General features: G+C 40.4%; 1 protein-coding gene across 4 annotated transcripts in view; it reads right to left on the reverse strand.

Annotated features, from left to right (window-relative positions):
* Nucleotides 1-13,297, reverse strand: part of LOC6053927 (calbindin-32) — a 64,477-nt gene that overhangs the window by 32,375 nt on the left and 18,805 nt on the right. For all 4 annotated transcript variants that reach the window (XM_038254558.1, XM_038254555.1, XM_038254556.1 and 1 more), the window contains 2 exons: nucleotides 204-290; nucleotides 77-133 (listed from right to left, as the gene is read on the reverse strand). In XM_038254558.1, the coding sequence (XP_038110486.1) occupies nucleotides 77-133; nucleotides 204-290 (144 nt within the window). The remainder of the gene's footprint in view (nucleotides 1-76; nucleotides 134-203; nucleotides 291-13,297) is intronic.

Raw genomic sequence — 13,297 nt, forward strand, 5'->3', positions numbered from 1 at the left:
ATAAGCCGCAGGAATTATGAGGGGTTTTTGGGTTTGCTGCCATTTTTTGTGATTGTTTTGATTTTTTTAAACTAACCTTCAATTCATCTGCCTCGATGTACCCACTGTTGTCCGAATCGTATTCTCGCCAGATCTGAAAAAAAAACAGAAAAGAAAAATATTATCAGAAATTCAATCTTAAAAATTAGTTTGAATAATCCCACCTTCATAAACTCCACGCTCGATTCGAGCGGGTTGTCGAATCGGAACAGCAGCAGAAAGTTCTCTTCCATTGGCAAAAGTTGGGCGAGCTGGAAATTAAAAAGAATCAAAATGGAGAACCAGCATTAGTGTGAATGTTGAAATCAACATTTTCTCCAAGCTCGTGCCCGGCGAGCGTAATTACAATCGGGCTTCATCATGGCTTTTAATTGGATCTCGTCGTGAGAGAAAGAATAACGCAATTTGGTTTGGGCTTTTCTTTGCTTCTACTTTTTTCGGGGAGAAAGCACTTTCTTTTTTGACTTTGGACCAACAAACGAAAAGAGAATGAGGGTTAACCCTCGAATGACAAATTTATATTTTTTTCAGTACATAACATGTTGAAGTATTTAAACTAAATTTAATTTTAAATAATTCGTTTGTCTCTTAAAGGTTAAACCCTACCTTTTATCCAGGACACTGTAAACGTGAAAAAATCACCCCGATAAAGATCAAACTACAAAACACTTTCCTTTCCCCGAATTCGGCAAGCAGACAAAAACTCATTTAGCACGTGACTTGAATTGCAACACTTTCGTTTGCCTTTTCCCGTCCCGAAAATTGTCGGAAAATCCTTCTTCGCTCGAACCAAGAGGCGTGAAAATGTGCTGAAAATTGCATCCTGAGGCGTAAAGATGAAGAAGAAGAAAAAAAGTGTGAAATTTGTCCAAGTGTAAACGGGATTATTCTATCATTGCAGAACGACAAATCTCGTAATCTTGACGTTACCCCAGTGTGAGTGATTGCGAGTGGAAGGGGGATTTTCAATTTTTAAGTTGGGAAAAGGAAGAAAATAATGCTTCGGAAGCAGATGCGTTGAGTGAATTATGGAAATGATTTTCGTGATTTTTTCTCGCGTCTTACTTTGTCGAAGTTGGATTATTCGATTCACTGTCATTCTGCTTTGAGTTGAAGCGAAAAAGATTTATTCCAGATAATTTGAATTTCATAAAATTCGAATCATTGCTGCGAAGCAATAAGTCGTAATAATGCACTATTCGAGACAACTTATAATGGCGTTTTATGGCGAAAACAGCAAAAAAATTTAAGTAATCTTGATGATATTTAAGCTAGCTAATGTTGTAACTTGTGAGTTACTTCTACCAGCTAATTAGGGTAAAAGGTTCCTAATATTTCTCTCTCTTATCAGTGTGTACCTTAATTTTGGATACCATCTCGGTGAACGAATAAATTTCTCCAGATAATCTAGGGTTGCGTCACTTTCAATAAATAACAAAAGCAATTTAATGAAGTCAACTTTCCAGAATGGAGCTCACTTCTAGTGAACAGACAAAATTCGTAGAACTTCCACCTTAACCCCACAGCAAAAGTGAAATAAATCCGGAAAACTCGTAGGAAAACCTTCTGGGAAGAGCCACCGTCACTTAACAAGATTCACACATGGACGGATGTGTGATTACACAACACGCGCAAGAGCCAAGATTTCCCTCGCTCTAAAAATAGTCATTCGCTGGCTGCGAAAGAATGAATGGGAAAATTTTGCAGATGAACATTATGTGGCGGAGGGTTGGGTTTGCCGTTTATGTTTGTTTGCGTAACGCATGGAAATGTTGTTTATTTCGGGATAGGATTCTCGCGCGAGCAAAGGACGACGACGGGATTGTTTCTATGCAAATAGCAGTAGCGATTCCACTTTAGAAGATTAAAACGGTGTTTATCTTGTGGTGAGGTCGTTCCCACACGTTGGATTAAAAATAGTAATTATTTGAATTTAAAATAAATGGTCAAAATTTCTTGAGACGCTTTTGATTAGGATCATAAAGGCATCAACATTGACAGTGACATTATGAAAGAAAATTAGATTGACAAGAAAATTGGGAAATGGAAATTCTTAGGTGACAACCCCTGGCAAAATTAAGTAAAAAAACTAACTTAATCCACCTATGTGGTTGATGCCTTCCTCACTTTTTACCAACAATGGGTAATATGAGTGGTTTGGACACATATTTCAGCTAGTTTTTTAGGTCCAGAAAATAAGTACACAGATATAGATTAAGTTGTCATAACTCGAGACAGGGTTGCCAGATTTTCAATTATGTGGACTCGTTGGAAAGGTCTCTTGATTACCTAACCAACGATGGGTCGGATGATGGTCCCGGACAACGTTTACATACATCTTAGTGAGATCCGGCTTCAAAAAAGTACATAAATATCACTTAAGTGGTAATAACTCGAGACAGGGTTGCCAGATCTTCAATGTTGTGGACTCGTTGGAAAGGTCTCTCGATTACCTAACCAACGATGGGTCGGATGATGGATCCGGACATCGTTTACATGCATTTAAGTGAGATCCGGCTTCAAAAAAGTACATAAATATCACTTAAGTGGTCATAACTCGAGACAGGGTTGCCAGATCTTCAATGTTGTGGACTCGTTGGAAAGGTCTTTCGATTATCTAACCAACGATGGGTCGGATGATGGATCCGGACATCGTTTACATGCATTTAAGTGAGATTTGGCTTCAAAAAAGTACATAAATATCACTTAAGTGGTCATAACTCGAGGCAGGGTTGCTAGATCTTCGATGTTGTGGACTCGTTGGAAAGGTCTCTTGATTACCTAACCAACGATGGGTCGGATGATGGTTCCGGACATCGTTTACATACATTTAAGTGAGATCCGGCTTCAAAAAAGTACATAAATATCACTTAAGTGGTAATAACTCTAGACAGGGTTGCCAGATTTTCAATTATGTGGACTCGTTGGAAAGGTATCTTGATTACCTAACCAACGATGGGTCGGATGATGGTTCCGGACATCGTTTACATACATTTAAGTGAGATCCGGCTTCAAAAAAGTACATAAATATCACTTAAGTGGTAATAACTCTAGACAGGGTTGCCAGATCTTCAATGTTGTGGACTCGTTGGAAAGGTCTCTTGATTACCTAACCAACGATGGGTCGGATGATGGTTCCGGACATCGTTTACATACATTTAAGTGAGATCCGGCTTCAAAAAAGTACATAAATATCACTTAAGTGGTCAATGTTGTGGACTCGTTGGAAAGGTCTCTCGATTATCTAACCAACGATGGGTCGGATGATGGATCCGGACATCGTTTACATGCATTTAAGTGAGATCCGGCTTCAAAAAAGTACATAAATATCACTTAAGTGGTAATAACTCGAGACAGGGTTGCTAGATCTTCAATGTTGTGGACTCGTTGGAAAGGTCTTTCGATTATCTAACCAACGATGGGTCGGATGATGGATCCGGACATCGTTTACATGCATTTAAGTGAGATTTGGCTTCAAAAAAGTACATAAATATCACTTAAGTGGTCATAACTCGAGGCAGGGTTGCCAGATCTTCGATGTTGTGGACTCGTTGGAAAGGTCTCTTGATTACCTAACCAACGATGGGTCGGATGATGGTTCCGGACATCGTTTACATACATTTAAGTGAGATCCGGCTTCAAAAAAGTACATAAATATCACTTAAGTGGTAATAACTCTAGACAGGGTTGCCAGATCTTCAATGTTGTGGACTCGTTGGAAAGGTCTCTTGATTACCTAACCAACGATGGGTCGGATGATGGTTCCGGACATCGTTTACATACATTTAAGTGAGATCCGGCTTCAAAAAAGTACATAAATATCACTTAAGTGGTCAATGTTGTGGACTCGTTGGAAAGGTCTCTCGATTATCTAACCAACGATGGGTCGGATGATGGATCCGGACATCGTTTACATGCATTTAAGTGAGATCCGGCTTCAAAAAAGTACATAAATATCACTTAAGTGGTAATAACTCGAGACAGGGTTGCTAGATCTTCAATGTTGTGGACTCGTTGGAAAGGTCTTTCGATTATCTAACCAACGATGGGTCGGATGATGGATCCGGACATCGTTTACATGCATTTAAGTGAGATTTGGCTTCAAAAAAGTACATAAATATCACTTAAGTGGTAATAACTCTAGACAGGGTTGCCAGATCTTCAATGTTGTGGACTCGTTGGAAAGGTCTCTTGATTACCTAACCAACGATGGGTCGGATGATGGATCCGGACATCGTTTACATGCATTTAAGTGAGATCCGGCTTCAAAAAAGTACATAAATATCACTTAAGTGGTAATAACTCGAGACAGGGTTGCTAGATCTTCAATGTTGTGGACTCGTTGGAAAGGTCTTTCGATTATCTAACCAACGATGGGTCGGATGATGGATCCGGACATCGTTTACATGCATTTAAGTGAGATTTGGCTTCAAAAAAGTACATAAATATCACTTAAGTGGTAATAACTCTAGACAGGGTTGCCAGATCTTCAATGTTGTGGACTCGTTGGAAAGGTCTCTTGATTACCTAACCAACGATGGGTCGGATGATGGTTCCGGACATCGTTTACATACATTTAAGTGAGATCCGGCTTCAAAAAGTACATAAATATCACTTAAGTGGTCAATGTTGTGGACTCGTTGGAAAGGTCTCTCGATTACCTAACCAACGATGGGTCGGATGATGGATCCGGACATCGTTTACATGCATTTAAGTGAGATCCGGCTTCAAAAAAGTACATAAATATCACTTAAGTGGTAATAACTCGAGACAGGGTTGCCAGATCTTCAATGTTGTGGACTCGTTGGAAAGGTCTTTCGATTATCTAACCAACGATGGGTCGGATGATGGATCCGGACATCGTTTACATGCATTTAAGTGAGATTTGGCTTCAAAAAAGTACATAAATATCACTTAAGTGGTCATAACTCGAGGCAGGGTTGCCAGATCTTCGATGTTGTGGACTCGTTGGAAAGGTCTCTTGATTACCTAACCAACGATGGGTCGGATGATGGTTCCGGACATCGTTTACATACATTTAAGTGAGATCCGGCTTCAAAAAAGTACATAAATATCACTTAAGTGGTAATAACTCTAGACAGGGTTGCCAGATCTTCAATGTTGTGGACTCGTTGGAAAGGTCTCTTGATTACCTAACCAACGATGGGTCGGATGATGGTTCCGGACATCGTTTACATACATTTAAGTGAGATCCGGCTTCAAAAAAGTACATAAATATCACTTAAGTGGTCAATGTTGTGGACTCGTTGGAAAGGTCTCTCGATTATCTAACCAACGATGGGTCGGATGATGGATCCGGACATCGTTTACATGCATTTAAGTGAGATCCGGCTTCAAAAAAGTACATAAATATCACTTAAGTGGTAATAACTCGAGACAGGGTTGCTAGATCTTCAATGTTGTGGACTCGTTGGAAAGGTCTTTCGATTATCTAACCAACGATGGGTCGGATGATGGATCCGGACATCGTTTACATGCATTTAAGTGAGATTTGGCTTCAAAAAAGTACATAAATATCACTTAAGTGGTAATAACTCTAGACAGGGTTGCCAGATCTTCAATGTTGTGGACTCGTTGGAAAGGTCTCTTGATTACCTAACCAACGATGGGTCGGATGATGGTTCCGGACATCGTTTACATACATTTAAGTGAGATCCGGCTTCAAAAAAGTACATAAATATCACTTAAGTGGTAATAACTCTAGACAGGGTTGCCAGATCTTCAATGTTGTGGACTCGTTGGAAAGGTCTCTTGATTACCTAACCAACGATGGGTCGGATGATGGTTCCGGACATCGTTTACATACATTTAAGTGAGATCCGGCTTCAAAAAAGTACATAAATATCACTTAAGTGGTAATAACTCGAGACAGGGTTGCTAGATCTTCAATGTTGTGGACTCGTTGGAAAGGTCTTTCGATTATCTAACCAACGATGGGTCGGATGATGGATCCGGACATCGTTTACATGCATTTAAGTGAGATTTGGCTTCAAAAAAGTACATAAATATCACTTAAGTGGTAATAACTCTAGACAGGGTTGCCAGATCTTCAATGTTGTGGACTCGTTGGAAAGGTCTCTTGATTACCTAACCAACGATGGGTCGGATGATGGTTCCGGACATCGTTTACATACATTTAAGTGAGATCCGGCTTCAAAAAGTACATAAATATCACTTAAGTGGTCAATGTTGTGGACTCGTTGGAAAGGTCTCTCGATTACCTAACCAACGATGGGTCGGATGATGGATCCGGACATCGTTTACATGCATTTAAGTGAGATCCGGCTTCAAAAAAGTACATAAATATCACTTAAGTGGTAATAACTCGAGACAGGGTTGCCAGATCTTCAATGTTGTGGACTCGTTGGAAAGGTCTTTCGATTATCTAACCAACGATGGGTCGGATGATGGTTCCGGACATCGTTTACATACATTTAAGTGAGATCCGGCTTCAAAAAAGTACATAAATATCACTTAAGTGGTAATAACTCTAGACAGGGTTGCCAGATCTTCAATGTTGTGGACTCGTTGGAAAGGTCTCTTGATTACCTAACCAACGATGGGTCGGATGATGGTTCCGGACATCGTTTACATACATTTAAGTGAGATCCGGCTTCAAAAAAGTACATAAATATCACTTAAGTGGTAATAACTCTAGACAGGGTTGCCAGATCTTCAATGTTGTGGACTCGTTGGAAAGGTCTCTTGATTACCTAACCAACGATGGGTCGGATGATGGTTCCGGACATCGTTTACATACATTTAAGTGAGATCCGGCTTCAAAAAAGTACATAAATATCACTTAAGTGGTAATAACTCGAGACAGGGTTGCTAGATCTTCAATGTTGTGGACTCGTTGGAAAGGTCTTTCGATTATCTAACCAACGATGGGTCGGATGATGGATCCGGACATCGTTTACATGCATTTAAGTGAGATTTGGCTTCAAAAAAGTACATAAATATCACTTAAGTGGTAATAACTCTAGACAGGGTTGCCAGATCTTCAATGTTGTGGACTCGTTGGAAAGGTCTCTTGATTACCTAACCAACGATGGGTCGGATGATGGTTCCGGACATCGTTTACATACATTTAAGTGAGATCCGGCTTCAAAAAAGTACATAAATATCACTTAAGTGGTCAATGTTGTGGACTCGTTGGAAAGGTCTCTCGATTACCTAACCAACGATGGGTCGGATGATGGATCCGGACATCGTTTACATGCATTTAAGTGAGATCCGGCTTCAAAAAAGTACATAAATATCACTTAAGTGGTAATAACTCGAGACAGGGTTGCCAGATCTTCAATGTTGTGGACTCGTTGGAAAGGTCTCTCGATTACCTAACCAACGATGGGTCGGATGATGGATCCGGACATCGTTTACATGCATTTAAGTGAGATCCGGCTTCAAAAAAGTACATAAATATCACTTAAGTGGTAATAACTCGAGACAGGGTTGCTAGATCTTCAATGTTGTGGACTCGTTGGAAAGGTCTTTCGATTATCTAACCAACGATGGGTCGGATGATGGATCCGGACATCGTTTACATGCATTTAAGTGAGATTTGGCTTCAAAAAAGTACATAAATATCACTTAAGTGGTAATAACTCTAGACAGGGTTGCCAGATCTTCAATGTTGTGGACTCGTTGGAAAGGTCTCTTGATTACCTAACCAACGATGGGTCGGATGATGGTTCCGGACATCGTTTACATACATTTAAGTGAGATCCGGCTTCAAAAAAGTACATAAATATCACTTAAGTGGTAATAACTCTAGACAGGGTTGCCAGATCTTCAATGTTGTGGACTCGTTGGAAAGGTCTCTTGATTACCTAACCAACGATGGGTCGGATGATGGTTCCGGACATCGTTTACATACATTTAAGTGAGATCCGGCTTCAAAAAAGTACATAAATATCACTTAAGTGGTAATAACTCGAGACAGGGTTGCTAGATCTTCAATGTTGTGGACTCGTTGGAAAGGTCTTTCGATTATCTAACCAACGATGGGTCGGATGATGGATCCGGACATCGTTTACATGCATTTAAGTGAGATTTGGCTTCAAAAAAGTACATAAATATCACTTAAGTGGTAATAACTCTAGACAGGGTTGCCAGATCTTCAATGTTGTGGACTCGTTGGAAAGGTCTCTTGATTACCTAACCAACGATGGGTCGGATGATGGTTCCGGACATCGTTTACATACATTTAAGTGAGATCCGGCTTCAAAAAAGTACATAAATATCACTTAAGTGGTCAATGTTGTGGACTCGTTGGAAAGGTCTCTCGATTACCTAACCAACGATGGGTCGGATGATGGATCCGGACATCGTTTACATGCATTTAAGTGAGATCCGGCTTCAAAAAAGTACATAAATATCACTTAAGTGGTAATAACTCGAGACAGGGTTGCCAGATCTTCAATGTTGTGGACTCGTTGGAAAGGTCTTTCGATTATCTAACCAACGATGGGTCGGATGATGGTTCCGGACATCGTTTACATACATTTAAGTGAGATCCGGCTTCAAAAAAGTACATAAATATCACTTAAGTGGTCAATGTTGTGGACTCGTTGGAAAGGTCTCTCGATTACCTAACCAACGATGGGTCGGATGATGGATCCGGACATCGTTTACATGCATTTAAGTGAGATCCGGCTTCAAAAAAGTACATAAATATCACTTAAGTGGTCATAACTCGAGGCAGGGTTGCCAGATCTTCGATGTTGTGGACTCGTTGGAAAGGTCTCTTGATTACCTAACCAACGATGGGTCGGATGATGGTTCCGGACATCGTTTACATACATTTAAGTGAGATCCGGCTTCAAAAAAGTACATAAATATCACTTAAGTGGTAATAACTCTAGACAGGGTTGCCAGATCTTCAATGTTGTGGACTCGTTGGAAAGGTCTCTTGATTACCTAACCAACGATGGGTCGGATGATGGTTCCGGACATCGTTTACATACATTTAAGTGAGATCCGGCTTCAAAAAAGTACATAAATATCACTTAAGTGGTCAATGTTGTGGACTCGTTGGAAAGGTCTCTCGATTATCTAACCAACGATGGGTCGGATGATGGATCCGGACATCGTTTACATGCATTTAAGTGAGATCCGGCTTCAAAAAAGTACATAAATATCACTTAAGTGGTAATAACTCGAGACAGGGTTGCTAGATCTTCAATGTTGTGGACTCGTTGGAAAGGTCTTTCGATTATCTAACCAACGATGGGTCGGATGATGGATCCGGACATCGTTTACATGCATTTAAGTGAGATTTGGCTTCAAAAAAGTACATAAATATCACTTAAGTGGTAATAACTCTAGACAGGGTTGCCAGATCTTCAATGTTGTGGACTCGTTGGAAAGGTCTCTTGATTACCTAACCAACGATGGGTCGGATGATGGTTCCGGACATCGTTTACATACATTTAAGTGAGATCCGGCTTCAAAAAAGTACATAAATATCACTTAAGTGGTAATAACTCTAGACAGGGTTGCCAGATCTTCAATGTTGTGGACTCGTTGGAAAGGTCTCTTGATTACCTAACCAACGATGGGTCGGATGATGGTTCCGGACATCGTTTACATACATTTAAGTGAGATCCGGCTTCAAAAAAGTACATAAATATCACTTAAGTGGTAATAACTCGAGACAGGGTTGCTAGATCTTCAATGTTGTGGACTCGTTGGAAAGGTCTTTCGATTATCTAACCAACGATGGGTCGGATGATGGATCCGGACATCGTTTACATGCATTTAAGTGAGATTTGGCTTCAAAAAAGTACATAAATATCACTTAAGTGGTAATAACTCTAGACAGGGTTGCCAGATCTTCAATGTTGTGGACTCGTTGGAAAGGTCTCTTGATTACCTAACCAACGATGGGTCGGATGATGGTTCCGGACATCGTTTACATACATTTAAGTGAGATCCGGCTTCAAAAAAGTACATAAATATCACTTAAGTGGTCAATGTTGTGGACTCGTTGGAAAGGTCTCTCGATTACCTAACCAACGATGGGTCGGATGATGGATCCGGACATCGTTTACATGCATTTAAGTGAGATTTGGCTTCAAAAAAGTACATAAATATCACTTAAGTGGTAATAACTCGAGACAGGGTTGCCAGATCTTCAATGTTGTGGACTCGTTGGAAAGGTCTTTCGATTATCTAACCAACGATGGGTCGGATGATGGATCCGGACATCGTTTACATGCATTTAAGTGAGATTTGGCTTCAAAAAAGTACATAAATATCACTTAAGTGGTCATAACTCGAGGCAGGGTTGCCAGATCTTCGATGTTGTGGACTCGTTGGAAAGGTCTCTTGATTACCTAACCAACGATGGGTCGGATGATGGTTCCGGACATCGTTTACATACATTTAAGTGAGATCCGGCTTCAAAAAAGTACATAAATATCACTTAAGTGGTAATAACTCTAGACAGGGTTGCCAGATCTTCAATGTTGTGGACTCGTTGGAAAGGTCTCTTGATTACCTAACCAACGATGGGTCGGATGATGGTTCCGGACATCGTTTACATACATTTAAGTGAGATCCGGCTTCAAAAAAGTACATAAATATCACTTAAGTGGTCAATGTTGTGGACTCGTTGGAAAGGTCTCTCGATTATCTAACCAACGATGGGTCGGATGATGGATCCGGACATCGTTTACATGCATTTAAGTGAGATCCGGCTTCAAAAAAGTACATAAATATCACTTAAGTGGTAATAACTCGAGACAGGGTTGCTAGATCTTCAATGTTGTGGACTCGTTGGAAAGGTCTTTCGATTATCTAACCAACGATGGGTCGGATGATGGATCCGGACATCGTTTACATGCATTTAAGTGAGATTTGGCTTCAAAAAAGTACATAAATATCACTTAAGTGGTAATAACTCTAGACAGGGTTGCCAGATCTTCAATGTTGTGGACTCGTTGGAAAGGTCTCTTGATTACCTAACCAACGATGGGTCGGATGATGGTTCCGGACATCGTTTACATACATTTAAGTGAGATCCGGCTTCAAAAAAGTACATAAATATCACTTAAGTGGTAATAACTCTAGACAGGGTTGCCAGATCTTCAATGTTGTGGACTCGTTGGAAAGGTCTCTTGATTACCTAACCAACGATGGGTCGGATGATGGTTCCGGACATCGTTTACATACATTTAAGTGAGATCCGGCTTCAAAAAAGTACATAAATATCACTTAAGTGGTAATAACTCGAGACAGGGTTGCTAGATCTTCAATGTTGTGGACTCGTTGGAAAGGTCTTTCGATTATCTAACCAACGATGGGTCGGATGATGGATCCGGACATCGTTTACATGCATTTAAGTGAGATTTGGCTTCAAAAAAGTACATAAATATCACTTAAGTGGTAATAACTCTAGACAGGGTTGCCAGATCTTCAATGTTGTGGACTCGTTGGAAAGGTCTCTTGATTACCTAACCAACGATGGGTCGGATGATGGTTCCGGACATCGTTTACATACATTTAAGTGAGATCCGGCTTCAAAAAGTACATAAATATCACTTAAGTGGTCAATGTTGTGGACTCGTTGGAAAGGTCTCTCGATTACCTAACCAACGATGGGTCGGATGATGGATCCGGACATCGTTTACATGCATTTAAGTGAGATTTGGCTTCAAAAAAGTACATAAATATCACTTAAGTGGTAATAACTCGAGACAGGGTTGCCAGATCTTCAATGTTGTGGACTCGTTGGAAAGGTCTTTCGATTATCTAACCAACGATGGGTCGGATGATGGATCCGGACATCGTTTACATGCATTTAAGTGAGATTTGGCTTCAAAAAAGTACATAAATATCACTTAAGTGGTCATAACTCGAGGCAGGGTTGCCAGATCTTCGATGTTGTGGACTCGTTGGAAAGGTCTCTTGATTACCTAACCAACGATGGGTCGGATGATGGTTCCGGACATCGTTTACATACATTTAAGTGAGATCCGGCTTCAAAAAAGTACATAAATATCACTTAAGTGGTAATAACTCTAGACAGGGTTGCCAGATCTTCAATGTTGTGGACTCGTTGGAAAGGTCTCTTGATTACCTAACCAACGATGGGTCGGATGATGGTTCCGGACATCGTTTACATACATTTAAGTGAGATCCGGCTTCAAAAAGTACATAAATATCACTTAAGTGGTCAATGTTGTGGACTCGTTGGAAAGGTCTCTCGATTATCTAACCAACGATGGGTCGGATGATGGATCCGGACATCGTTTACATGCATTTAAGTGAGATCCGGCTTCAAAAAAGTACATAAATATCACTTAAGTGGTAATAACTCGAGACAGGGTTGCTAGATCTTCAATGTTGTGGACTCGTTGGAAAGGTCTTTCGATTATCTAACCAACGATGGGTCGGATGATGGATCCGGACATCGTTTACATGCATTTAAGTGAGATTTGGCTTCAAAAAAGTACATAAATATCACTTAAGTGGTAATAACTCTAGACAGGGTTGCCAGATCTTCAATGTTGTGGACTCGTTGGAAAGGTCTCTTGATTACCTAACCAACGATGGGTCGGATGATGGTTCCGGACATCGTTTACATACATTTAAGTGAGATCCGGCTTCAAAAAAGTACATAAATATCACTTAAGTGGTAATAACTCTAGACAGGGTTGCCAGATCTTCAATGTTGTGGACTCGTTGGAAAGGTCTCTTGATTACCTAACCAACGATGGGTCGGATGATGGTTCCGGACATCGTTTACATGCATTTAAGTGAGATCCGGCTTCAAAAAAGTACATAAATATCACTTAAGTGGTAATAACTCGAGACAGGGTTGCTAGATCTTCAATGTTGTGGACTCGTTGGAAAGGTCTTTCGATTATCTAACCAACGATGGGTCGGATGATGGATCCGGACATCGTTTACATGCATTTAAGTGAGATTTGGCTTCAAAAAAGTACATAAATATCACTTAAGTGGTCATAACTCGAGGCAGGGTTGCCAGATCTTCGATGTTGTGGACTCGTTGGAAAGGTCTCTTGATTACCTAACCAACGATGGGTCGGATGATGGTTCCGGACATCGTTTACATACATTTAAGTGAGATCCGGCTTCAAAAAAGTACATAAATATCACTTAAGTGGTAATAACTCTAGACAGGGTTGCCAGATCTTCAATGTTGTGGACTCGTTGGAAAGGTCTCTTGATTACCTAACCAACGATGGGTCGGATGATGGTTCCGGAC

Source organism: Culex quinquefasciatus, chromosome 2 (assembly GCF_015732765.1).
Source record: "Culex quinquefasciatus strain JHB chromosome 2, VPISU_Cqui_1.0_pri_paternal, whole genome shotgun sequence".
Lineage (NCBI taxonomy): Eukaryota > Metazoa > Arthropoda > Insecta > Diptera > Culicidae > Culex > Culex quinquefasciatus.